At 42.7% G+C, this 26,124-nt stretch overlaps 2 protein-coding genes and 1 long non-coding RNA gene across 5 annotated transcripts in view; 2 read left to right on the top strand and 1 right to left on the bottom strand.

Moving 5' to 3' along the window:
- TMA16 (translation machinery associated 16 homolog) overlaps positions 1–15,338 on the top strand; it is a 36,375-nt gene extending 21,037 nt beyond the window's left edge. Inside the window, exons 3-7 of one of the 2 annotated variants that reach the window (XM_057546294.1) lie at positions 5,332–5,369; positions 6,538–6,622; positions 7,745–7,908; positions 12,612–12,654; positions 14,142–15,338. In XM_057546294.1, coding sequence (XP_057402277.1) covers positions 5,332–5,369; positions 6,538–6,622; positions 7,745–7,908; positions 12,612–12,654; positions 14,142–14,322 — 511 coding nt within the window. In that variant the 3' untranslated portion in view covers positions 14,323–15,338. The remainder of the gene's footprint in view (positions 1–5,331; positions 5,370–6,537; positions 6,623–7,744; positions 7,909–12,611; positions 12,655–14,141) is intronic. The other variant, XM_057546295.1, reaches the window with a different exon arrangement.
- Positions 15,339–18,203: 2,865 nt separating this feature from the next.
- The window catches only part of LOC114238164 (uncharacterized), a 33,787-nt gene continuing 25,866 nt past the window's right edge, over positions 18,204–26,124 (top strand). Inside the window, exons 1-2 of the long non-coding RNA XR_009008298.1 lie at positions 18,204–21,088; positions 22,914–22,981. This is a non-coding gene — a long non-coding RNA (uncharacterized LOC114238164). The remainder of the gene's footprint in view (positions 21,089–22,913; positions 22,982–26,124) is intronic.
- Positions 22,364–26,124, bottom strand: part of MARCHF1 (membrane associated ring-CH-type finger 1) — a 456,345-nt gene continuing 452,584 nt past the window's right edge. For both annotated transcript variants that reach the window (XM_007184128.2, XM_057546274.1), the window contains one exon: positions 22,364–22,662. In XM_007184128.2, the coding sequence (XP_007184190.1) occupies positions 22,364–22,662 (299 nt within the window). The remainder of the gene's footprint in view (positions 22,663–26,124) is intronic.

A 26,124-nucleotide genomic window follows, 5' to 3' on the forward strand; every position in this document is an offset into this window, starting at 1 on the left:
CACAGGCTCCCGGGAGGGGCGGTGTGGAGAGTGACCTGTGCTCGCACACAGGCTTCTTGGTGGCGGCAGCAGCAGCCTTAGCGTCTCATGCCCGTCTCTGAGGTCCGTGCTGATAGCCGCGGCTCGCGCCCATCTCTGGAGCTCGTTTAGGCGGCGCTCTGAATCCCCTCTCCTTGCGCACCAGGAAACAAAGAGGTAAGAAAAAGTCTCTTGCCTCTTCGGCAGCTGCAGACTTTTCCCGGACTCCCTCCTGGCTAGCTGTGGCGCGCTAACCCCTTCAGTCTGTGTTCACGCCGCCAGCCCCAGTCCTCTCCCTGCAGTCCGACCGCAGCCCGAGCCTCAGCTCCCAGCCCTGCCCGCCCCGGCGGGGGAGCAGACAAGCCTCTCGGGCTGGTGAGCGCTGCTCGGCGCCGAGCCTCCGTGCAGGAATCTCTCCGCTTTGCCCTCCGCACCCCTGTGGCTGCGCTCTTCTCCGTGGCTCCGAAGCTTCCCCCCTCCGCCACCCGCAGTCTCCGCCCGCGAAGGGGCTCCTAGTGTGTGGACACCTTTCCTCCTTCACGGCTCCCTCCCCCTGGTGCAGGCCCCGTCCCTATTCTTTTGTCTCTGTTATTTCTTTTTTTTTCTGCCCTACCCAGGTATGTGGGGAGTTTCTTGCCTATTGGGAAGTCTGAGGTCTTCTGCCAGCGTTCAGTAGGTGTTCTGTAGGAGTTGTTCCACATGCAGATGTACTTTTGATGTGTTTGTGGGGAGGAAGGTGATCTCCATGTCTTACTCCTCTGCCATCTTGAAGGTCCTCTCTTTTCTGTATCTTTTTGACATGATATACTACTTACATGATTTGGCTATCACCTATATCAGTATTTCACAAACTTTGGTATACATGAGATGCACCTGTAAGGTGTATTAAAGTAGTTTTCTGGGCCTCATTCCTAGAGGTTTCCATTCAGAAGGCATGGGACAGGGCCGAGGTGTTGCATTTCTGCCAGGTGTCCAGTAATACTGATGCCGTTGCTGCTGGCTCAGGCACTGATGTAGAGTGTTCTTTAATTATGTTCTTCAAAAATAATTTCCCCTTGAACATTGTTTTTAAAGGAGACATTTTATCTCTGTTAAAACCAAGTAGATACTATTGTCTTCCCTGAGTGGTTTGAGCTTGAGGCATGCTTGCTGATTTTTGGTGGAAAGATTTGGGAAAGGTTGGAAGACTTGTAAAATAAACTCACGTTAAACTAAGTTTTCTCCTTAATGTAATCGGAAAGGGTTCAAAGAAAATGACGGGAAAAGTAACTTGCTTACCATTTGATTAAAGATTATTTAATTCTGTGTATATGAACTACCTAAAATTACCTTACATAGTACCAGTGGTATACATGCAGTATTTTAAGAAATAATGCTTTAGAATGTGATTAAGTACTTCAGTTCACTGTAAATACGTGTGATGTTTATATGTTGTTAGTTATATTCAGGATCCTATGCACTGATTTAATGTTGATTTACAGTCAGCATTACAGAAAGATTACCTAAGGATAAAGCAGAACAACATGCTAATCTCATATATAAAACTTGTCCTAAAGAAGTTCTGTTGTTGGCCAAGGTTCTATTTTAATAGTACAGAGTTGAAAAATATTTAATTTTTTTGTGCTTGGGTGATGCTCTAAACAGACTGAGCTTTCTCTTTTTTCTTAATTTATTTGAAAGAAGTCATCAGTGTAGCAGTCACAGCCCCAGAAAGAAACACACGTACAGTTGTGATAGTGTCTACAGGCTTACACTTGTCATGAGTAGCAGCGTCGGTGACCGTGAGTCCTATTCAGTTAAGTGGGGGCATGGTCACAAATGGCGTCTTGAAATGCTGCTCATCTCCCTGCCTTAGAGCAGCACTTCCAGCAAGACAGAGATGGTGAATTGCATATCTTCAAAAGATGGTTGGTGATAAGATACTCAGACTGTAGTGGCAGCTGTAAGCAACGTGATAGAAGAGGTACCAACAGGGCTTACCTTGAACGTCAGGTGCCTGTGACTTCTTAGAAAGAAATAGCAGTTAGCAACTGCTGCTTTACTCAGCAGCTTGAAACAAACAGTTTCTTGGTCAGGAATCCCAGAGCCACTTAACTGGGTGCTCAGGCTCAGGGTCTCTCTCAAGGTTACAGTCAAGGTGTTGGCTGGGGCCGCATTCATCGCAGAGCTTGATAGGGAGAGGTTTTGCTTCCAGGCTGTTTACGTGGTAGTCCACAGACCTGTTGCGGCAGCTGTTGGTGGGGGGCGGAGCAGTTAGAAGGGAGGGAGTCCGTTGCTGCTCAGCCTCAGAATAAAGGGGCCGTTCCTTGGCTCAGTTTAAAAAAGAGAAGACAACGTTTGTAACGTCATTTCTAGGTCACGTCCATCACTGTGGCACTATTTTACTTGTTAGAAACGAGTCACTAGGTCCAGCCACGCTCAGGGAGGAGAGGGGCGTGAATATCCAAGCAGCGAGAGTCGGCAGTGGGGGCGGTCTTGGGTGTCACCGCGTCCCGGTAGCGCTTGCCCGCCGAAGACACTTGGCGTTATCTGGAAGGAGGGTAGCCAAGCAGCCCGAGTGTCTGCTCTCCGCTCTTTAGCAGAGGGTCCAGGGTTCTTTGTGCTGCTTCCTAAGATTCATTTTTAGGGAGTGAGAGAGGTGGGGTAGGATCAGGGGCAGGATATTGTTAGGGCGCAGAGCTGCTGGATTCATCAGGTAGACTCTTAGAGGTGGGGTCTGCTTGCCTGAAGGTACTGCAGGTGTGACGAGCAGCACAGAGGGAGAGTCAGACGTCCTTCATCTTGAGCATTTGAACGCTCTGATTTAGGACTGTATGAAATACTGCTTCTGTTCCTATTGATAGGAACTAGTGTGGTTTGAAGTAGCGTGGTAGCGCATTTCAAGTGGTGCACAGTTTACAGGCGGCAAAGCGCTATTCCGTATCATGACGTCAGCTTTATTTTATGACTTCTCAGCGTGGTGACATCTTGTTGCTGTGTACTCTCATATTTTGTCCCGTTGGGCATGTAGCAAAGAACTCTCCATAGCAAATGAAGATTACTTAATATGGAAAATTAACAGACAGAAGCTAAGCATAATGGGTAAGAATCTAGGAAACAACTGTTTTTGAGAATTAGTCTCAGGTTTCTCTTCTTTTCTTCATCCCAGCTCCACCCCACTGCAGTTCAGGCCCCCAGTGCGTTCATTCAGAACCGTAGCAAACTTGACTTCTAACTAGACTTCTCCCTGAGGTATAAATAAGATAGGACAACGTAGACATGTTTGAAGTGTACAGCGTCTGGGTTTTGACAGTACGTGGTATAACCACTGCGGTCAGTGTACGTAGAGTGCATTTCCATCCCCCCCAAAGCTCTTGCCGGTCGAGTCTCAGCTCTCCGCCCCTAGCCTTGGGCACCTGTTGATTTGCTCTTTATTTTGGTAGATGAGATTTGTCTTCCGTAGTGTTTCATGTAAATGCAATCATACTGTATGCAATTTTTGTGCCAGTTTTTTTCAGTTATAATGTTTGTGAAATTTGTTGTCTTTCTCTTTTATTACTGAGTAGTGTTCCATTGTATGGATATGCAGTTTTTAAATCCATTTACCTGTTGATGGTCATTTGGATTGTTTATAGTTTTTGGCTCTTTTCAGGGTCTGCAAACTAAGTGGCCATCCACCTGTTTTTATAAAAAAAGTTTGTTTTATTGGAAAGCAGCTATGCCCATTCCTTTCACGTTGTTTGCAGCTGCTTTGAGGCTACAGTGGCAGAGATGAGTAGTTACGACAGACCAACCACATGGCCCTCAAAGCCTGGTTTGTTACTAGCTGACATTTAAGCAAAGATTATCAACCCTGCTGTTACATTTTGATAAAGCTGCCATGAACATTCGTGTACGGGTCTTTCTGTGGACATAAAACATTTTTCTTTCAGTTCTTAGAACTGGAATTGCTGGGTCATACAAAAGATATATGTTTAAGTAAATAAAAAATTGAGTTTTTAAGAAATTGTTTAAAAGAGTGAAGTCATGTGGTGGGGGTAATGTTTAAGTATATAAAAAATTACCTTATCTGCAGTGATGGTACCATTTTATTTTTTCACCAGTGATGTGTAAGAGTTACATTCACTCCATTTCCTCTCAAACATGTTGTATTTTCAGTTTTAAAACAGATTTTAGCCAATCTAGTAGGTGTACAGTAGTATCTCAATGTGGTTTTAATTTGTATTTCTTTATGACTAATGATATATTTTTGTGTGCTTTTTGTTCACTTTTATGTCTTTGATGAGAAGTCTCTTAAAATCTTTTTCCTTTTGGTTTTGAATTTTATCTGTTGTTAAGTAGTAAGAACTATTTGTATATTCTTAATGCAGGTATGTTTTTGTTTTGTGAATATTTTCTCCATTCTGTGGCTAAAAAGTTTTTATTAAAAAGGCTTCATTTTAGTTCTCCAGTTTTCTAGTTGCTTTAAGTGGGAGGGTAAATCTGGTCTGCTTTGTTAGGGCAGGGACAGTGGATTTTTTTTTTTCTTCATTGCTGTATCCCTAGTGGCTAGCATAAAGTGTTGCAAAAACTAGCATCCAAAGGTCTTTTCTGAATGAATTAGAATTTAGAATAACAACAATAGGAGGTATATATCACCTAGACCAATTTTTTGAGAGTAAATAAGTTCTTTTTCTTTGTTATAATTCTTACCAAATTGATGAAAAGTAAACATTCTTTTGTTCTTGTTGAAGTTTAAAAGGTGATAGTGATGCATTTTGGTCTTGGTGGCAGCACTCAGTCTTCTAGAAGGTCCTCATTATTCTTTTGTGCACAAGTATTCTGCATATTACAAAGTATAATCAAGGTTTCTTTTGTGTTCTCAAAACCAATTTGTTCTATAGGTATCGTGTAGTCATTGCAGAGCAGGAAAAGAATTTTTAACAACATTTTGTTCCAGTGATTTAAAAGAGAAGCATGGTATTCAATGTTTCTTCATTAAAAATAATTAATTTCGGGACATCCCTGGTGGTCTAGTGGGTAAGGCTCCACGCTCCCAATGCAGGGGGCCTGGGTTCGATCCCTGGTCAGGGAACTAGATCCCACATGCATGTCGCAACTAAGAGTTCGCAGGCCGCCACTAAGGAGCCCACGTGCCGCAGCTAAGGAGCCCGCCTGCTCCAGCGAAGACCCGGTGCAACCACATAAGTAAATAAAATAATTTTTAAAAATTAATTTCATATGCATAAAAGAATGATCTTTGAATTAAGGTTCTTTGGGTAGTTTTTGTTGTTTTTGACAGATTTTTAAAACTTGCTTTGGAAGTTTTCTAACACATACACTTTTTCTCCCAAGACTGAAGAATGAAAAGGCGTTGCGTCTCAACCTTATTGGTAAGTGGATATACATATTTGAAGTTCTTTTCTATACCTATTTTCTTTTGACTCTCTTAGTAAAATACTATTTTTATCTAAGTGAATTTTCTCTACCAGGCTTGATCAAAACAAAATAAAATCAATCATTAAACTCTGAGAACAAACAGTGTTAATAATACCTAGCTCAGTTTTCTAGAAACTGTTTAGTACCTACCTACCTATTTTTATCCATCCCCCCTTCCTGTCTCTCTCTGTCTTTCTCTCAAGTTTAATTCTAGCTCCCTGACCATTAGAATTATGAAGGATTTTGAAAACAACAATTCATATTTAATGATGTCAATATATACATCCTCAGTCTGTATCTCAGTGTTACAGTCTTTTTGTGTGTGTGACAAGTCTGAGATTTCAGAAGAGTGGCTATTAGGCTTTATAACCAAAATGAAAGGTATTTGAACCATTAACTCTAATGCTTTATCAGGCAATAGAATAGTGTTTCTGAATGGTTTATCAGTAATCCTGGGTAGGGCCATTTCTTGATTTGTAATATTAAGAAATCTAATTGAAAGTGACACCCCAATGGTAAGATTTACTCATAAGGATGAGGTCTGTTAGCTCCGTGATCATAAATGTCAGTCATTCTGCACAGTATCTGGCAGATCTTGTATGCTTAAGATATTTACTAACTGTGAGGCCCTGAACAGGTTACTTAACCTTTCTCTTCTAAATGGAGATGATGATAATAATAATAATAATCCTCATAGGGTTGTAAAGATCTTGACGTAGTGCCTGCTGCTTATTAAACGTTCAGCCGATGTCATCCTCTTCATTAATCAGACTCTCATTTTTGTTATTTCAGCAAGTTCTATTCTTTGCTTTATAAATACTCAGAACTTCATGTTCTGTTAGAGTGTTCTTTCTTTTTTTAAATTTTTTGTATCCTTACTGGATAAGAAATATATACAGAAAAGCATCCCTGCTACCCTTGTCTCTTCCCCAAATTAAGATGTGACAATTTAATTTCTGACAGACTGGTTTAGTTAGCTTTGAGCCCACACAAAACTTTGTATTTAACTTTGAAATAAATTTTGATACTGTTTTAAACGCATTGATGTTGAAAATTATAATGACTACCTCTGCTTGAATGATGACTTGTGGTGTTAAACTGTCTTGGTACTTGTTGTTATAGGTGAAAAACTGCAGTGGTTTCAAAATCATCTTGATCCCAAAAAAGTAGGATATTCAAAGAGAGATGCTTGTGAATTAATTGAAAGGTAAACACTGGGCATGTTATGAGCAAAGGGTCAGTAACAGGAATTCCCCAGCTTGATTCTTCAAGATTCAGAGTTCTATTCGGGATTTATAGATGAGCAAATGAGCTTTGTTATCAAGACTTTGGATTCTTATACTAGCTTAGCCATTTTAGTAGCTTTGTAACCTTTCTGGGCCTCAGAGTGGTAGTTAACCCAGTTTCTTGGCTTCCTGGAGGAATGTCATCTAGACTGCCATTTGAAGATAGGGGTTAGCAGATTGAGGTGAGGTAGTTTGAGGAGCCTCTAGGCAGAGAGAACAAGATCTGAAAGGCCCAGGGGTGAGAGCAGCATATTTAGTGATCTGCCAGACATCTAATAAGACTGAAATAATAGGTTCAAGGAGGGAATTGTGACAAGTAGGATAAACAACCAGCTTATGAAAGATCTCAGATATCAGTGTAAGAGTTTGGACTTTATCCAAGGACTGTGGGAGACACAGTTACAGCAAGCACCTGAGATGGTCACATTTTTAAACTTTAGAAAGGTCACAGTTGGAGGAATGAGGAAAATGGATGAGGGGGCAGGCTTTGGCTGGGAGACTGCTGAGAGGCTGATGAAGCAGTTCCAGGCAAGGTGATGGTGGGAGCAGTGTGGTGAAGAGAAGTGAAAGAATGCAGACACTTCAAGGAGGTGGAAGTCCCAAGTCTTCAATGACGACTTAGATGTGGCGTAAAAGAGAGAGGGGAAGGAGTCAAGGGGGGCACTCACATTCCTCACTTGGGCAACTGGATGAATGGGTGTACCAGGGGATGGAGCGGGTCGGGAGGCGGCGCCTAGGGGCAGCGCGGAGGCGAGTCCAGGGGTGGCGTGTTAAGCCAGATGGAGGTGTCCAGGAGGTGGCTGAGTACGAGGACACGGAGTTTGTTGAACAGACACGTTAATGGCAGGCTGTGGTGTGGTCCCAGAGATTTTGAAAATGGTTAGTTACCAAGAGAGGGTCTGAGGTCTGACAACTTCAGGAACTCAGAGGAATATAAAAACTTAAGGGACAGGCGCAGGCTGGGGGTTATGGTTGTTTTTGGGGGGGGTTATATTTTAAATGAACTAATATAAGCCACACAGAGACTCTGTAAGTCAGATCAGTTTCTTGTTTTTCAGGTATTTGAATCGGTTCAGCAGTGAGCTGGAGCAGATTGAGTTACACAACAGCGTCAAGGCCAGGCAGGGCCGGCGGCACTGCTCCCGAGAGGCGGCCATCAAGCAGACTGTGGCGCGGGAGAGGCGGCAGTACGGGGGCTACGGCCTCGGTAGGAGAGGCAGGGGCGGCGGTACGGGGGCTGCGGCCTCAGGAGGGGCGGCGGTACGGGGGCTACGGCCTCGGTAGGAGCGGGAGGGGCGGCGGTACGGGGGCTGCGGCCTCAGGAGGGGCGGCGGTACGGGGGCTACGGCCTCGGTAGGAGCGGGAGGGGCGGCGGTACGGGGGCTGCGGCCTCAGGAGGGGCGGCGGTACGGGGGCTACGGCCTCGGTAGGAGAGGCAGGGGCGGCGGTACAGGGGCTACAGCCTCGGTAGGAGCGGGAGGGGCGGCGGTACGGGGGCTGCGGCCTCAGGAGGGGCGGCGGTACGGGGGCTACGGCCTCGGTAGGAGAGGCAGGGGCGGCGGTACGGGGGCTGCGGCCTCGGTAGGAGAGGCAGGGGCGGCGGTACGGGGGCTGCGGCCTCAGGAGGGGCGGCGGTACGGGGGCTACGGCCTCGGTAGGAGCGGGAGGGGCGGCGGTACGGGGGCTGCGGCCTCAGGAGGGGCGGCGGTACAGGGGCTACAGCCTCGGTAGGAGCGGGAGGGGCGGCGGTACGGGGGCTGCGGCCTCAGGAGGGGCGGCGGTACGGGGGCTACGGCCTCGGTAGGAGAGGCAGGGGCGGCGGTACGGGGGCTGCGGCCTCAGGAGGGGCGGCGGTACAGGGGCTACAGCCTCGGTAGGAGCGGGAGGGGCGGCGGTACGGGGGCTGCGGCCTCAGGAGGGGCGGCGGTACGGGGGCTGCGGCCTCGGTAGGAGAGGCAGGGGCGGCGGTACGGGGGCTGCGGCCTCAGGAGGGGCGGCGGTACGGGGGCTACGGCCTCAGGAGGGGCGGCGGTACGGGGGCTGCGGCCTCGGTAGGAGAGGCAGGGGCGGCGGTACGGGGGCTGCGGCCTCAGGAGGGGCGGCGGTACGGGGGCTGCGGCCTCGGTAGGAGAGGCAGGGGCGGCGGTACGGGGGCTGCGGCCTCAGGAGGGGCGGCGGTACGGGGGCTACGGCCTCGGTAGGAGCGGGAGGGGCGGCGGTACGGGGGCTGCGGCCTCGGTGTGTTCACAGGGTACCTTCCCTTCTTTCTGGTCAGATTTGGCTTTACTTATTCTATTTATTTAGTTTAGTTAGATTTTCTTCCTTTGATTTCCTTTCCTTTTGAGTGTTTGGAGTAATTTTTGAATTCATTCTTTTTTTCTCCTACATTCCCAAAACTGTCAGTGTTGACAGTGACATATCTTTCTACTGTGACAGTAAAGTTTTCCTCTCCCTTCCGGCGTATACTTAATTTGCTTTGTTCTAGAGTTATTACTTGCCCATCTCCAACCACATTGAAGTTTCTTTAGAGTAAGTACTGTGTCCTTCTTGTCTTTGTAAGTCTTGTAGTAAAGAGCTGTACTTGCTGCAGCGTTTCTTGAGAAATTATAGAAACCAAATTTTCTTTCTTAGCACTAGCATTTCTTACAGTTCCTGAAGACAAGTGTGTTGTGGGCTTAACAACACTGTCTGAAGAAAGGCGCTTAGGAGGAGAGGAGAGGGCACTTGTGAGGGCTTGCAAAGCCCAAAGTCAGGTGATGACCCAAGGGCTACATGGCCTGCAAATGGTGTTTGCTTGGGTTATTAATTGTCGGTATAAAAAAATCTGCTGATTTCACATGAAAAACGTAGATTTCTGGCTTCTCGTGAAATATGCGATCGTCTGCTAGAGCAAAGTAGCAACTGTCCCTTTTAGACTTGAGCATTCAGTGGTCCCAAACCTTCCTTCATTCACATTCCCTGCCTGGTCCCTGTAGGCATTCCTGTGTGGATTTGCTTGGGAAGTGCAGTAAATGAAATGCTTAAAGCAACATTAGGTTTTTAAATTTTAATAATAACAGTAGGGCCCTGGAGGAAATACCCTGTGGGTGACTGTTGTGTTGGTCCCAGCCTGTCCAGAGCGATGCTGTGTGCCAGGAAGGTCTGGGGCGGCCTCCACAGGCATTCTCCCCACTGGAGCCAGTGTTGTGGCTGGACCCACCCTGGCGGTTCTTACTGTGATTGCTGGGTGCACCTCAGCAAAAACCAGCAGGGAGCTTTGAAAAAAAACAAGATTTAGTGCTTAGAAGTCCTGGACGGTACAGGACATGCCTGAGGGCCACACAGCGAGGTCTCCAGTAGAGAAAGAGGGAGGGGACAGGGACTTGGGGCCCTGCCTTTGTTAGGGTCATAGGCGGGATGCCTAGGGTTTCACAGGTTCACTCTTCATAAAGGCGCCAGAAGGGGGAACGGGGTCACTCAGGCGGTCAGCTATCTGCGTTCCCCGGGGCTTTCTAATAGGGGAACTTCGTGGGTGGGGAGCCTGGTCCCTTACCTCGTCGTTTTGCCATAGCTGTGTCAGTCTGGCAGTAGACCCGTAGAGTTGGATGTCTTCGCAGCGGGCACCTCGACAGTCGGAAGGTTAGCATCGGGCACTTAGCTTCAGCGGCACTGTGAGCCCTGAGCAGATGGCAGTTCCTCTCCGTCATTCCTAAGCAGTGAGTTTCTTCACTGAAAAAACAGCAGAGTAACTTCAGAACTAGATAGATCTGGACTTAAACCCTTACAGCTTACTATATAACAGGGCAGGTTACTTCCCACCCACTCGCTGGCCTTGTTGCCTTCCATTTAAAAATAGAGGTAAATAGTGCACCTCCTTCCCAGGTTGTTTAAAAGTCAAGTGAGATTTCACGTATCAAGTGCCTGACACCGAACCTACTGTAGGAGGTTGAGGGAGAGCTTCAGCCAGTCCTGTGTCCTTTTCACCTAAATTTGTCTATGCTTGTCGTCTCCATTTCCTCATTTTTCCATTTTTATTGGAACCCCTTAATTAGGCTTTTGTAGCCACCACTCAACTAGAAGCCCTTGTCACCGATGACCTTTAAGTTGCTAAGACGCATCGTGCCTGTACTGGGCACTCACGTAGTCAGCTTTCCTGCAGTGTTTTTATACAGATGACCCCTTCGTTTCTTGTCACACTTTTTATTCGGGGTAGAAGTCCCTGACCTTCCCTGGTTTTCCTCCAGGTCAACTGGCCATGACTTCAGTGTCCTGAGTTGAATCCCTCATAGCCTCACAAACTAAATATTGACCCACGTCCCTGTCCTTGGGCCTCTTTTCTACGTACACGAATTCCTGAGTTGATGTCATTCAGTCCTGTGGTTTTAAATACCATTTAAATGCTCATAACTTCCAAATTTATATTGTCAGTACTTGTCGCTAGAACTCCAGACTTGCATTATCAAACTTGGGTTTCTCAGAGTATCTACTTGAATGTCTTATATGCATCTCCAGCTTGCGTCCCAAAGCAGAGTCCAGCTTTTCTCCTAAAACTCCTTCCTCCCGCAAGCTCCGTGTGTCCGTCAGGACATCACCACTTGCCCCGTCGCTCGTGTCAGAAACCCTGCCGACGGTTTCGCATTCCACATGCAGCTCCTCAGCAGGATGTACTTAAGAGCCTGACGGCTTGCGCTGCTGCCCCCAGCGCCTCGAGCTCGAGCCACCACCGTCTCAGCTCTGCCCTCGTGACAGCCTCCCAGGTGGTCTCTGTGCTCAGTCTGTTCAGCCTGCAGCCGACAGGTTAATCAGCAGTGATTGACAGCACATTCCAGGTCACACATCTGCTGGTGGTGGAGCCAGTGCTAACACTCAGACCTCGTCTTCCAGTTACGCCACAGTCCTTATTCCAGATGCAGGGAATGTGTCTGGTGAAAAAAACGTTGTCAACTCTCTCAAGTTTACAAGCATCTAGAAACATGTGGGCAGATTGTCACCAAATGCTGTGTTGATAAGGTTCAGAGCAGACAAGATAACTGACATCTCTCCCACTTGCTCCATGGTGGTATAACTGTTCCTGACTCATTTTATTAGAATTTCTTAAAAAAAATAATTGTGCTTAATTTATACCTTTTAAACGCCTGACCCCCTCATACTCTTATTTTCTGAAGCTATTGTAAAAGTCAGCATACAGTCATGTCAAACATTTTTATCTTTTTCATTAATTGATACTGGATTTTATTTAATATTTTATCCACTGGCCAGAATTTTTGCAGCAGTGTTCCATTTTTTGTTAAACTTGCCTCTTGTGTTCCATCGGCAAGGGTGACCCATGCATGCAGGTTTATGACCCACTTTCTAGTCATGACAAGGGGCTGTCATACACCCAGTGTTTATTTCAAATGGGTTTCAGTTTTAGTGAACTTTAATGAACATCTATTGATTATAGTTTATTTAAAATTTTTTTTACATTTTTAATAGTATTTTTTAATATCTAATAATCCTTGCATTCCTCAGACAAACTCTACCTTGCCAAAGCAAAGTATATGCTTGAAAAAATTGCACCTTTCACCAAGAAAATACATAAAACAACTGAGCATGTTGTTGTAGGGGATTGATAGTTAGAATTTGCCAGGCACCTTTACTGTTTAAAAGGACAGAGTTTATTTTGTTGATAGGTTTGTTTTATTTTATAGATTCTGTGGTAGAATACATTATTTAATGGTGTTCTTTTTGAATCACCTTCTTAAAGTAGTCTTTATACTTGCAAAACTTACTTTTCATTATAGCATTATAATTATGCTTTGAAATTTTGTTTTTCTTTGGATGTTCTTGCTGTCTGTCAGTTATTATTGTTTGTGAGATAATAAACGAGGAAACTATAAATGTTATAATAGAAAACATTGCCTAATAGATATAAATTATTTTCTTTTCCAGAGATTCCAGACATTTTAAATGCAGGTAATCTGAAAACTTTTAGGTGAGTCTGTCGCTTTTGTTCTTCGAAGCTGCAAGTAAAATACATAAGAGATAAACGTTCTTCCCTTTTGAGTCTAGATGTTAGAGCTAAAAGAAAATTAGGGAGTTCTTTTTAACCTTTCCTCTCATCAGTTGAAGTAAGAGTTTTCCTAAGTTTAGCATCTGCTAGAGATGCCTGATGTACACTGAAATGATAATGACCTGGTGCTTTTATTTGTTTTTCAAAATACTTTAAAATTCTTTAATATAGTACTTAAAGAACATGATATCCTTGTTCCTCCCCAGCTGTTATTTTTTAAAAAGATAAATTGTCAGCAGCAGACTTGCTGGCTGAGTCCTGTCCCCATACTGTTGGCAGCACCCCCTTCTGGAGAAGGTGGTTAGTGGGAAGTGGTATGGGGAAATGGTTAAATCATAAAGAACCAGTTGCCCCAGTGGTCTCTCTAATAGTGCTGTGTGACCGAGAGACCAGTGAGTAGGATTTCCTGTTTTCAGTTTTCAAACATGGGTTCTTTGTCTTTAGAACATAATTTTTATTAATCATTTTGATATTAGCTAGACCACGTTGATCAGCCTGAAATTTTAATTGAAATTAGGTACATGTAAGTCCATATTATTTGAAACCCTTAAGCTTATTTTATATTTTTATACTTCTGAATTCATAGAAAATATTTAGTATTCATAAAACATTAGCTCTAATAGAATTTATTGATCATATTTAAGAAGTGGTTCACTTTGTAGCCTATGTACATGTATTTATAAGTACATGGAGCTTAAGATTATACATTAATTTTTTTTGCCTGTAATGTTAAGTAATCAGATATATAAATGTTCTCTTTATTCCTAAAACAGTGTATGTTCTGCCTCCCCCAAAGAAAGCCAGAAATAAGAAGAAATTAGCCTAGACTGTTAGTATCAGAGTTCAGTTCTCAGAAGAATCTTCACATTGCTCGTAAAGTAATTGAACATAGGATTGTCACAGAAAAGCTGGGGTTGAAGAACTAAAAGTTTTTTATTATAAGCAAAAAAATTGTTTGATTACTAAAACTGAATTGTGATTTACCATTGTGTGTGAAAAGAAAAACCTTTTCTGACTGTGCATTTTGGAGATTTTCCAGGATGATGTAGTTCCTACTTCTGAGATTCTTGATACCATATATGTCCTAATAGAGGGAAGTGTTTGGGTTAGGGAGAATAAAAGAATGGAACGGAGTTTCCTTGTAACTTTTACCTAATATTTTCCTGCATTGCTTTGGAAATTTTGAATGTGTGGAATTGTCTGTGCAGTTAACCGCTATGGTAGATTAATGAGAAAGTGCAGTTAAGTATGGAAAAAGCAAACCTCAGTTCTTGGGACATTATTTTTTTTCTAGTGCATTTGAATCTGCTGTAAATTTATAAACTTTCTTCTGCTTAGTTTTGAATATTGACTTTATTACTTCCCTACCTCACCCCTCACCAACCCTCTGCATTCTCTCTTTTGTCTAGGGAATGGGATTTTGATCTGAAGAAATTGCCAAACATTAAAATGAGAAAAATCTGTGCTAATGATGCAGTGCCTAAGAAGTGTAAGAAGAAAACTGTGACAGCTGTAGACAGAGATTTAGGAGAATTGGAACTGAAAGATGAATCAGGTGACACAGATGAGGAGATGACTGCAGTGGCCTAATTGTCTTTACTTGAGTTGAAAATAAATAATTTGAGAACTTCAATTTACACTTGAATTGATTACGGTAAATAATTGTCTCTACACAGCAATTTGCTGTTTAGCTTATTCTCTTATATGATGAGAATCCCATTTTCAGTTTCAAAAACAGTGTTATGATTTTTACTTAAAAATGAATGTTGCTTTGTGTTTACATTGTTAGACTAGGTAGAAATGCTCTGCAAAATCCATTTAATCTGAATTTCTGGGGCTGGGAGAGCAATATGAACGGGGACCAAAAAAATGTTGTAATTTTCCCCCTCATGTTTACTTAGAATCACCTAATCTCACATTTTGGGGCATGGGCAGCAGCTGTTTGCTAGAAGGTTACTGTGGTACTTCTTGAGCAGTGACAATGGCAAAATTGCCTTTTAGTAATATGTTTTACTCTTCTTCCTCTTACCCATTAAAACTATTTTCTTTCCTTTTAAAATAGGGAAAATGTGATACGGAATTTATATACATTTATGGATTGTACATTGCTGTTATTTATTAACTTTGAGCCAGAGTTAGTCAAATGGTTTAAAAAAACCAGTAACTATTCTTGTTCTGTTTATCTCCTGCATTTAACCTGTTATCTTGATAAAGGGGATGAATGATTTCAGGTTAGCTCTTTGGGCTTGTATATTATTTTTTGCTTTCTCATTGTGAAAAGTGATAGGTTTTATTTGTGGAAACAGAACTAAAGATTAGAAAACTAGTCATTTCAATTATCTTATTTTTTCTTCTAAGAGATAGGTTAAATTGACGTATAACAGGATTTCTAGTATCATGAAAAACATGGATGTGGTTGAATGTTCTTCACAGAGCTTGTTAAATGCAGGTGTCTTCTGGTCTGTTTCCTGAAGAATGCAATGCAGGAGTATGTGAGTATTTTCAAGGAAAAAAAATGCTGTATGACGTAACTAGGTATCAACTAAGTCTTGTTAACAGTTTTTTTTACTTCAGAAAATTAAAAATAAAACATTTCTATGATTTTACTTCTGAAGGTTCTAATTATTTAATGTTTAATGATTTAACTGATGCTGCCTTGCTTTGGCTTTAAGTAATCTGTGCAAAAGTATGGTTTTATGGTTATATAATAAGTTCCTATCTCTTTAGTCATTGGAAAATTTCCTTCTCCTTTTTTGGGGGGAGGGGATTCATTTTTAGTTTCAAAATGGCCATAAAAACTGAGCCATAAATTACAGTAAAGAGAATAAAAACCGTTTTGTCTGGTCTGATATTTAAAAAACATTACTGTTAGGTAAATAACTTGTGAAAATAGCAGATCATTCTCCCCCTCAAACATTTGTCCCTGGTTTTCCTTGTGCTTTCAAAGCAAAAAGTATAACAAGCTATACTGCTTGGAACCAGAACGGATAAATATTTGTTGAACGAATGACTTTAGGATGGTGGTTGTCACGTGGCTCCTGGCTGGACCACGGTAGCCGGAGAGATCGTTTGTCTTTAGACTAGCGCTCTCAGACGGCCCTTTAGCCTCTGTCTGTGGAGCGCGTTCTTTCTTCAGTGACACTTACCCGGCCCCTTTTCCGTGAGTGTTACACCTTTGTAAGGTGGCTTCTTCAGTCCATGGCCGTGGAACAGAGTGAGAGTAACACTTCGTTGGCACTTCTGTGTCAACTAGTGGCTGGCAAATAGTAAAATGGAATGGCAGATAGCATTGTAAATATTTTAGATGTTGCCGGCCAAATGCAGTTTCTGTTGCATATTCTTTTGTGTATGTGTGTGTGTTTTACCACCCTTTAAAAATATAAAACCCATTGTGGCCATACCCAAATAGGCTGCAGGCTGGATTTGGCCTGCTTGCCACAGTTTGCCAACCCCTGGTCTACATCAGCAAGCTGAACTCCATGGACTTGGGCTAATGATACGTTTCCAAGCTCAGACCCGGTAACTGGTATCTGCAGTCTCTGTTCCTAATATCTGGCCACTTCTTGCCTTGCAGACATAGATCTCTCTTTGGGACTCTGTTCACCTCAAATAGCCTTTTCTACTCTTGTAATGCTTATGCTTCAGGGCAGGAGGTTGAATAGGTGTCCTCTTTGGTACGTTTATTTGATGGGGTATAATTTTATTTCTGACCACTTTTATTTTTTAAAGAAGTTTTGGGTTCACATCAAAGTCAAGAGGCAGGTAAAGAGATCTCCCGTCTACCGCCTTGCCCCACATGCCTAGCGTCCCTGCCAGCCTGCCCCTGACTGACGTCCCCCGCCAGACGGTACCTTTGTTACAGCGGATGAACCTGCGCTGACATCCAGCACATTGGAATGAAATTCACATGCCGTACCATGGCCAGAGAGGCCTGACATGATCTCATTCCTGACGGCCTCTCCAACCTCAGCTTGTTTCCACGTGCCCTTGGCTGGCTTCATTTCAGACACGCTGGCCTTCTGTCCTTTCCTAGGGTGGGACGGAACTCTGCCGGCACCCTGATGACTTTGTGTGTGTCCACCGCGGCCAGGCTTGGTCGCAGCTAAGCTGAGCCTTAGAAGAATGCTGTGTGGTCTTCTCGGAAGAGGAGGACATAGGACGCTTGTGAGGAAGTGCCCCAAGGCGCTCCACATTCGCCTCCCTGTCTTCCGGGGAGGACAAGTGCGGCGGGTGGTCATCGCCTCCCGGGTTCTGATGAAGCGTGAGACTGTCCTGCCTCAGTCTCGGGCGTAGCTGCAGGCTGCACGATCGCTTAGCTGCATCATGGAATTGGCTTCTCAGCAACGGGCGTCCTGCCCCGGATAGTGTGCTATCCCCTCCTCTGGCCCCTTTGTTTTCTGTGCCTTCACTTGGGACGAGACTCCTGGGGAGCTGGCACCTCTGTTCACCTTTGTTTTGCCGTCTCTGTACGTGATGAACTTGCTCTAACTAGGGCTTGTTTCCCTACTGGCTGAACCTTGCTGGGCATTTCTTGTTCAGGACTTTGCTGCCTATCTTGCCGTTTCCCTGAGTTAAAGCATCCACCCCACCCTTGCTGCCCTTGGTACCCGTCACAGCTCCCAGTTTTAGATCACTGGCTGAACACACAGTGACAATGATCTGTGATCTAGGTGTGTTGTAATTTGGGAGGTGTGAGAAGACTACACGTGTGGGTACCCAATTTGGGCAGAAGAATGAGCTCGTACAATTAGTCTAGTAGGCCGGCAGGCACCCTGGCCAGGTAGTCTGTTGACCCGCCGGATTCAGGCTTAGAAGTTGGGGCTTTGGAGGGGGACATTTTCTTCACTAATCACCAGACCTCCTCTTAGGTTAGAAATAGATTCCAAAGTCTTTCTCTTAGTATTTATTATCTCTGGGTAGAAAAATGCTGTCATATTTTTTTGTATATCCAAGCCTTATTCATGAGAAAATCCTTTCTCTAGATTACATAGTGACTTTTCTTAAAGTTTTTTTTTTCTTCTTCTTTAAAACAGGGTTTGAAAGTCTGTATAGATTATTTGCATTGGTTTTCCCTTGTTAATGCACCTGTTTAATCCTTCCTAAAATGTCATGGGTTGATCAACCTATGTTGGCCTTAAAATACGTTCAGACCCTGCTTAAAAACCCAGACCATTATAAAATCTTAAGAACTCGGGCTTCCCTTGTGGCGCAGTGGTTAGGAATCCGCCTGCCAATGCAGGGGACACGGGTTGGATCCCTGGCCCGGGAGGATCCCACACGCCACAGAGCAACTAAGCCCATGAGCTACAACTACTGAAGCCCGCGCGCCTGGAGCCCATGCTCTGCAACAAGAGAATCCACCGCAATGAGAAGCCTGCGCACTGCAACGGAGAGTAGACCCCGCTCGCTGCAACTAGAGAAAGCCGGTGTGCAGCGACGAAGACCCAACGCAGCCAAAAATAAAGCAAGTAAATTTATATATTAAAAAAAAAATCTTAAGGCTGTTTGAATGTTGCAGATACAAATCTGCAGAAATCCAGGTAAGTTAGGCAAAAAATATAGAAACCACAACAAAGGTTTGGATCACTTGTTTAATATACAAAGTCTTTCTTTCACAGGTAATTATTTTCTTTTCCTTAATTTGTCTTAGTACACATTATTCACAAAACAGTAAATTGTTAATGCAAGAGAATTAGGTAGAACCAAAAAAGTACAAATGCTCAATCCCCAAAATTGCACACAGTTAAAATAATTTTTCCTTGTTTGTTTTAATGCAGTTTCAAATGGGCTTTCTTCAGATGTGGAGGAAACACTGCAGCCCAAAATAACAGTACTTCCTTTCAACTGTATTGGTAGGTAAAATAGCACCTTTGGGCTGACTTAAGGAAAGAAAACTAATTTTCATCTTTCTTAATTAAGGTGTGAGTCCTACACAATTACCGTATGACAACTACAATAATGATAAGTTTTAAGAGCTCTACTTTGTTCCAAAATATTCATTGGCATGGCAAGGAAAGGTAAATTGTGTCAGGCAGATGCAAAAATCTTCCTCCCCACCTCACCTCCATGACAATTAGAGTATCTTAGTGATGTCATTGCTCTAATGAGCTAGTTTTCCAGCCAAAATAAATAGATGTTTTAGGGACCTTCTGCAAAACAAGATAAGTGTGACCATGTGGCCATCTCTCTGGAACTATAATCACATGTAACAGCAGCTCGGAGTGAGAATAAATAGATGTTTTAGGGACCTTTTGCAAAACAAGATAAATGTAACTATGTGGCCATCTCTGGGACTGTAATCACATGTAACAAGCTCGGAGTGAGATTTAATCCTAGGGCATTTTGAAAGACTCCTTCAGAGTATATACCTGTCTTCCTTTTATTTCTCCATTGCTTTATGTCCCAAGTCGATGGGAACATTTTTGTTTTGTTTTTTTACATTTTGTTTGTACTTAAGTTTAATTGCCCTTTGGGCTTCAGTTTAAAAAAAATACTGGATTTCATATCTTTACAATTTAATCTTTGATCTTACACAATTAGAGTGACAATTCTTTAAAAAATCAACAGCATAAATGTACGTTTTCTGGTATTGATAATACCACAGATTCATGATGATAAAAAGCCAAGGTTTTAGCAGAACTATAAGTTTATTCTTCAATTTCAGTTCTTTGTTTCAATTGCATTTTATTTCTTACATAAGCAGGTGAGCATGCTTCAAAAAATTGCCATTCCGGAGAGCAGTTTTTCTTTTTGAAGGGTATATCCAGTCCACAAAAGTGTTGTCACAAAGCCAAACCCGGTCATCGAAAGGACAAATGTACCGTTGCCACACAGAACATAAAGAAAAGAATCAACATTAGGTTTTAAATGCACATAGTTATTTCAGATGGTTTGAACTATCAGCAGCCATTACGGGAAAACTTCTAAAGATTTAAATTTGGGAGTTCAGTGTTTAAAAAAGAATAGCAGAATAATGTTGACTTTTAATGTGTTGGGGAGCTATATTATTTTCTCATTTCAAGAAAGTCAAAGCCTATTCAAGTTCATTTTGAGAATTTACGTATGGTTTTACAACACCGTGTCATTTTTTATCATTAATACAGTAATGCTTATATTTACTTTTCATACTAGAATTTCTTAGTGTTCAGTATGCCCCTTAATAAATTATTATTTATTAAGCCAATCGTCTTCCACTGTGAAATTATGCACTTACCTATATTGCTAAAGTTCGGACAGAGTTTAAATGGTATTTTATGGTATAATTCAGGTAAATAATCCTTTTCCTTACAGAGCAAACAAAAGAGAAATCAACATTTCTTTGTTTGCTGGTGGCTAGATTTTGTTCCCTCAGGAATATTTGTAAACAGTTGTTGCCATTGCTAAACCTCAGGAGAAATGGATTAGTGAAATGCTTAGGAAAATTATCAGAAAAAAACGAGTCACGTTTAATCCCTCGGGTGAGGTGCCGTGATTAAATCACCTAAAGCTTCATCACCCGTGAGCGTATTCATCGTAAACCTTGAAAATGGAAATTTAAGGAGCTAATGCAAAGTCCAGGTTGTTTAAGCTTCCTATGTTTTTAATTACACCACTATGTCTTTATTTGTGCAGAAATTTTGGTCCAGTTTAGTTGCCTCAACTTAGTTTTTCCTGTGCCTTCATTCCGCGCTCCTACAGCAAGTTTTAAGAAAGATGGGTTTTAAACCTTTTGTTTCCTGCCTGACTGAATACCTTGCCGTTTTTCTCACATATATACAGGAACAAACACATGCCACACACACACGAAGTTGATACTGTTGACCTTTGCTTTATTTCTAGGAACTGGGACTATCTGGACTCAGTGTCAGCCACTACTCACATCGTGTCAACCTTCTCCTCAGTAAAAGGTGATTTATTTCTCTTTTCTTTCCCTACGGTAACCTGTGAGGAAAAAGCCCACTGACCATTACAAAGTGCATCAGTGTGATACCCAGATTTGTGCAATGCGATACCCATGCTTTGGTTCTGTGGCCATCACGGTTGCCTTTTCACAATAATAAATACGACAGCTAGCAAAAATAAATCACCTCGTTTTATGTAAGACACCTCTCTTTGACAGGCCACTATATTTATAGTCATTAATCTAGCTCACTGCTATGTCATTCACACTTCAGTTTTACATGAATATGCAAAGAATACAATAATCAACTGAACTGTCAAACCTAAACAATTCAATTTATTACTTATCACAGAATCTGTTGAATATTTTTGCGTCCCAGCTGAGCAAGGGAAATACTGTCAGCTTTTTAAAATACAGTCTAAATGCTTGGTCATAACTACTCATCATCTGTCAAGTTGACACCTCATAAAAAAAAAGGTACGTTTGACTTAACAAAGAAAGATATTAAATTTTTATTTTCCCTATTATAAGTGCTTCATAGTAGCAAACAAGTTAATTTCAGAACTTACCGCTGGCAGATTGCTTTATAGTTTTGTTTTTTCACCCTTTAGAGAAATGGTAACTTCATCTAACTAACTATTAACCAAGATATTTAATTTGATCAATTTAGTGCTTTGTAAAATAGTATTTGTGATACTTTGAATAAAAGAATGAATTAAGCTGCTGTTTTGAAAGATTCAATTGTTAAATGAAGCAGAGGCTTTGTCTCTAATTTTAGGGCTGCACTAGCCAATAAGTTTAATTCAAATTGAGCTATGCTGTAAACATTATGGATTTTGAAAACTTGGTTCATAAAAAAAGATGTAAAATAACTCAATACTTTTTTTATATTGATGACGTTGAAATGATAACTTGGGTATATAGTGTTAAATAAAATGTATTATCAAAATTCATTTCACCTATTTATTTTTACTTTTTCTAATGGGGCTACTAGAAAATTTAAATTCGCATATGTGGCCTTCATTTGTGGCTCACATTATATTTCTGTTGGACAACACTGTTTTAGAGGGTCCAGGTGGAGCATACAAGGCTCCTGTGGGTATTTAACAGAGCTAATTAAACCCAAAAATCTCTGAAAATCATGATTTAAACATAATTCCAAGTATCAATATCTTCAAATGTGTATTGCATCTATTTTAAAAACATGCATCTGTCGAAACAACTGGACTCCACTGTAGCCATAAAAACCTGTTAGCTGTCGACGTATGAATATCAAAATATGCATCTTCTGAGTTTGCTTCTGATGTACCTTAGGGACAGTGCAGACAGCGCCAAGCTTAAACCCAAGGTGCCTGTCCTTTCCAGAAGAGAGCGTTAACATTACGAGGCCCTAGAAGAAAGACACGTTGCAACTCAAGTCCCTATTCTTGACCTTGCCCTGTTACTGGGAAGGCTCATGGGTCTGTCCAGTTAGTCTCTCCTCGTTGCCTGAAAGCATCCCTTGCTCCAGCGGCCCTGGTCTCAGAAATCATTCTCCAGCCAACGTTGCACATTTTCTCTTCACACTGGAGACTGCTTCATGGGCTCTGACCATCTGGTGTTTCTTCTCCTTTCCTTTTTGAGCAAAGTGAGGACAAGTGAGTCAGAAAGAGGAGAGACGATAAAGAGGGTGACTAACTCAGGATCACGTCTGTCACTTGTAGTGGCTGAGGGCCAGGCGATCCTCCAGTGACACGCTCCCGGCCGGCCCCGTCACACGGGTATGACTTCGGGGGGGCCGCCCTCCGAAGGTGGCGGTGCGTTGGTCCCCGTTTGTAAGGCAGGCACTGCCCCGGCGTCCTTGGCGTCCGTGTTCACCGTGCAGGAGCAGCTCTTCTCCAGCCTCTTGGCCATGTCGGGGCAGTTCTGCACAAAGATCACGCGGTTGTAGGCCTTCAGCCTGCGCCACAGCTGAACGTAGACCTTGCACTGTACGTACATGAAGACCAGACCTCCCGTGAAGCCGATGGCCACCACAACCAGTTTTGTCCAAAATGGCCATTCAAGGACACCTTTGAAATAAAAGAGAGAACATTACCACCAAGTCTTTATTGATGGATTTGGTGACTTTTTTCCCTATGGTTCCTTCAAAGGATCATGCCAGCCTGTTAATATTTCATAGATCAGGAATATATTCTTAACAACTAGTAAGAATTACAACCTGATTGCTTAATTGCTTTAAATATTCTCCAGGTATTGCCAAAACTGTACATGAAGAAATTCTCTCCCCTACCACTGTAATGATGTCTCTCATCTCTCTTAGCCATCAAGAACCTACTGTGATCATCAGATACTACATCAGATACTTACTTCGACATGTATTCCTTACAGGTAAATCTTTAAGGAAGGATAGCGCACATACTGAATGAAAGAATCAGACTTTAGGATCCTCTTAAGGTAACGTAATAGGTACATGCGTGGGATTGTACCCATGGGTCCCCTCCCCACCCTCATTACCTTTAAAATTAAAAAAAAAGAAAGCTGCCACATCTCAGAATTCCTGAGTACAGACATGCATAAGATTTAGGATTTTAGTCACTCGTTTTATCAATCTTATATTTTGTTACTGAGAACCCTCTCTTTCTTAGACATCAATCAATATTTTCTCTTAATTTCCATCACCATAACTAGAAATGGACTTTCTTTCACAAAGAGTTTTTAAAACTGTGTCACAAGCGTTTCTGTAACTACAACAGTATTTAGGCCACACATAATTATAAATGTTAAATTATATGATGGTCAAGAGACCAGCTCTTGGCAACATGAGGATGGTGTGGAGGACATGATAGCTGCCTTCATTCCTGTGAGAGGCTGTCAAGTAAAAGAGAAGGGGGGGTTGGAAACCACACTTTAGGGAAGTCGGGTTTTACTTACTTATAACAGTGAAGAGAGTCATAAGAAACATCCTGTCTGCATTTTGTAAGAGTGCCATTTATGAATACTTTATGCTTCTGGAAGCAAAATGGACCCCTGCCCCGTTTGCGTCACGTTGAAGGGCTTGCCTTGCTCCTTCCTCCTGTCTCTGCAGGGAGAGCAGGCCTGACTCACTGAGCTGGGGGGCCAGCAGCTCACAGCTGGGGGTGTCTGTGTGCCCCAGGCCGCTGAGCAGTGTCTGGACACGGTGATCGTTACACCTGGTGCGGGGCGGGGGCTGCTGACTCAGCAAGTCCTGTGATGCTGCTTTGCCAGCATCCCGCAACGTGTAGGACAGCAAGGAGTTACCTAGTCCAGAGTGCCAAGAGTGCTGAGGTTGAGAAGCCCTGTTGCAGAAGATGATCACTTAAGTTCCTTTATTTAGAAACTTGCAGGGAAGACTCAGTATACAAATAAGACACCTTGGACTTCTCCAAATTTAGAAGGATTTTTGCTCTCAGCTGTTCCATTGAGCAGTAGTGTCTCCTTGTTTAGAAGGATGTTAACCACAGACAAGCTGAAGCGTGCTTTGTCTCCCATTTTTAGGGAAATCCCCATGGATTACATCTCATTTTCCCCTCTGATTCCTAAATCACGCTACCACCTGTGCCCTGGAAGTGCCTGGAGATTCCCTCCTTCCAAGCCTTTGCCCATGCTATTTCTTCTCTCAGAATTTTGCTTCTCTATTTCCGCACGTCTACCTGTCCCACAAAACCTGACTCGGAAATAATTTCCCTCTTCCAGTTTCACGTTATTTCTTCCACTTGTGGCATGAGCCGCTCTCTGACGTAAGTTGTTCTCTGCTGTGCCGTAATCTTGACAGTCAGTCAGTGCAGGATCTACGTCTGGTTGGTCTTTGTTTTCCACCCTGCCTTGCTCAGTGGGCATTTTAGGGGTGAATGAAAGCTTTTAAAGTTCTAACTTTGATACATGCCTTTCTCTGTCTGACTTACTTCACTCAGTATGACAACCTCTAGGTCCATCCATGTTGCTGCAAATGGCATTATTTAATTCTTTTTTATGGCTAATATTCTACTGTATATATGTACCACATCTTCTTTATCCATTCCTCTGTTGACAGACATTTACGTTGCTTCTGTGTCTTGGCTATTGTAAATAGTGCTGCTATGAACACTCTTGGGGTGCTGTGTCTTTTCGAATTATGGTTTTCTCTGGATATATGCCCAGGAGTGGGATTGCTGGATTATACGGTAGTTATATATTTAGTTTTTTAAGGATCCTCCATACTGTTCTCCATAATGGTTGTAACAATTTACATTCCCACCAACAGTGCAAGAGGGTTCCTTTTCTCCACATCCTCGCCAGCATTTATTGTTTGTAGACTTTTTGATGATGGCCAGTCTGACTGGTGTGAGGTGATACCTCAGTGTAGTTTTGATTTGCATTTCTCAACTAATTAGTGATGTTGAGCATCTTTTCACATGCTTTTTGGCCATCTGTATTGCTTATATGTGGAATCTAAAAAAATGGTACAAATGAACTTATTTACAAAACAGAAATAGAGTCACAGATGTAGAAAACAAACATGATTACCAAGGGGGGAAGGGGGGGCGGGATAAATTGGGAGATTGGGATTGACATACACACACTACTATATAAAAAAATAGATAATTATTAAGAACCTACTGTATATAGCACAGGGAACTCTAGTCAATACTCTGTAATGACCTATATGGAAAAGACTCTAAAGAGTGGATATATGTATAACTGATTCACTTTGCGGTACAGCAGAAACTAAAGCATCACTGTAAAAAAAGCTCTAACTCTGATTGCTGTGCCTCAGTCTTTTCAAAATAACCAGAAGTGACAGCTTTTCTTCACTTGTTAGTGAAGCTCCGCTTTGTTGGACAAGCTGAAGAAGACTCTATCCTTGCCCCACCTCTCCTTCCAGAAACAGTGACCAGAACCCGTGATATACCTGAGAATACGGGCCAGGAGTAACCAGCTGCCCTTTTCCCCATCAGTTCTCAGAGACTCTGACCCCTGCACTTCCTTTCACAAGGTGTCTCTGAATCGATTTCCTCTGCTCAAGTCATTCTTCCTTTATATGTTCCTGGGGAGTCAAAGCTCCGGCGATTTCCCTAGACAAAGTTTGCAGAGTACTCCACACCCCACAGCCAAAAGCCATTTGGGTGCAAACCCATTGTCCAGACGACCATTGTCTTTCAGAGACAGGCTGAGCTTTCTCTTTGCCTTTCACTAAGTGGGCAGGATTTTTGTTTTCTTTAGAAATTATTGAGCAGTTATAAGATTTTACCTTGGAAAACTCACTAAGGACGTCATGAGAGGAGATGCCAAAATGGGGCTAAATGGATTTTTCAAGATTGTTTTCATTCACTGGTGAGATGCATTTGCTTCCTTTTAGTTTTATTTTTTAATTTTTTAATTTTTTTTTGGCTGCGTTGGGTCTTCCTTGCTACTCGCCAGCTTTCTCTAGTTGTGGCGAACAGAGGCTACTCTTTTTTTGCAGTGCGTGGCTTCTCATTGCGGTGGCTTCTCTCATTGCGGAGCTTGGGCTCTAGGCGTGTGGGCTTCAGTAG

Source organism: Balaenoptera acutorostrata, chromosome 5 (assembly GCF_949987535.1).
Source record: "Balaenoptera acutorostrata chromosome 5, mBalAcu1.1, whole genome shotgun sequence".
In the NCBI taxonomy this organism is placed as follows: Eukaryota; Metazoa; Chordata; class Mammalia; order Artiodactyla; family Balaenopteridae; genus Balaenoptera; species Balaenoptera acutorostrata.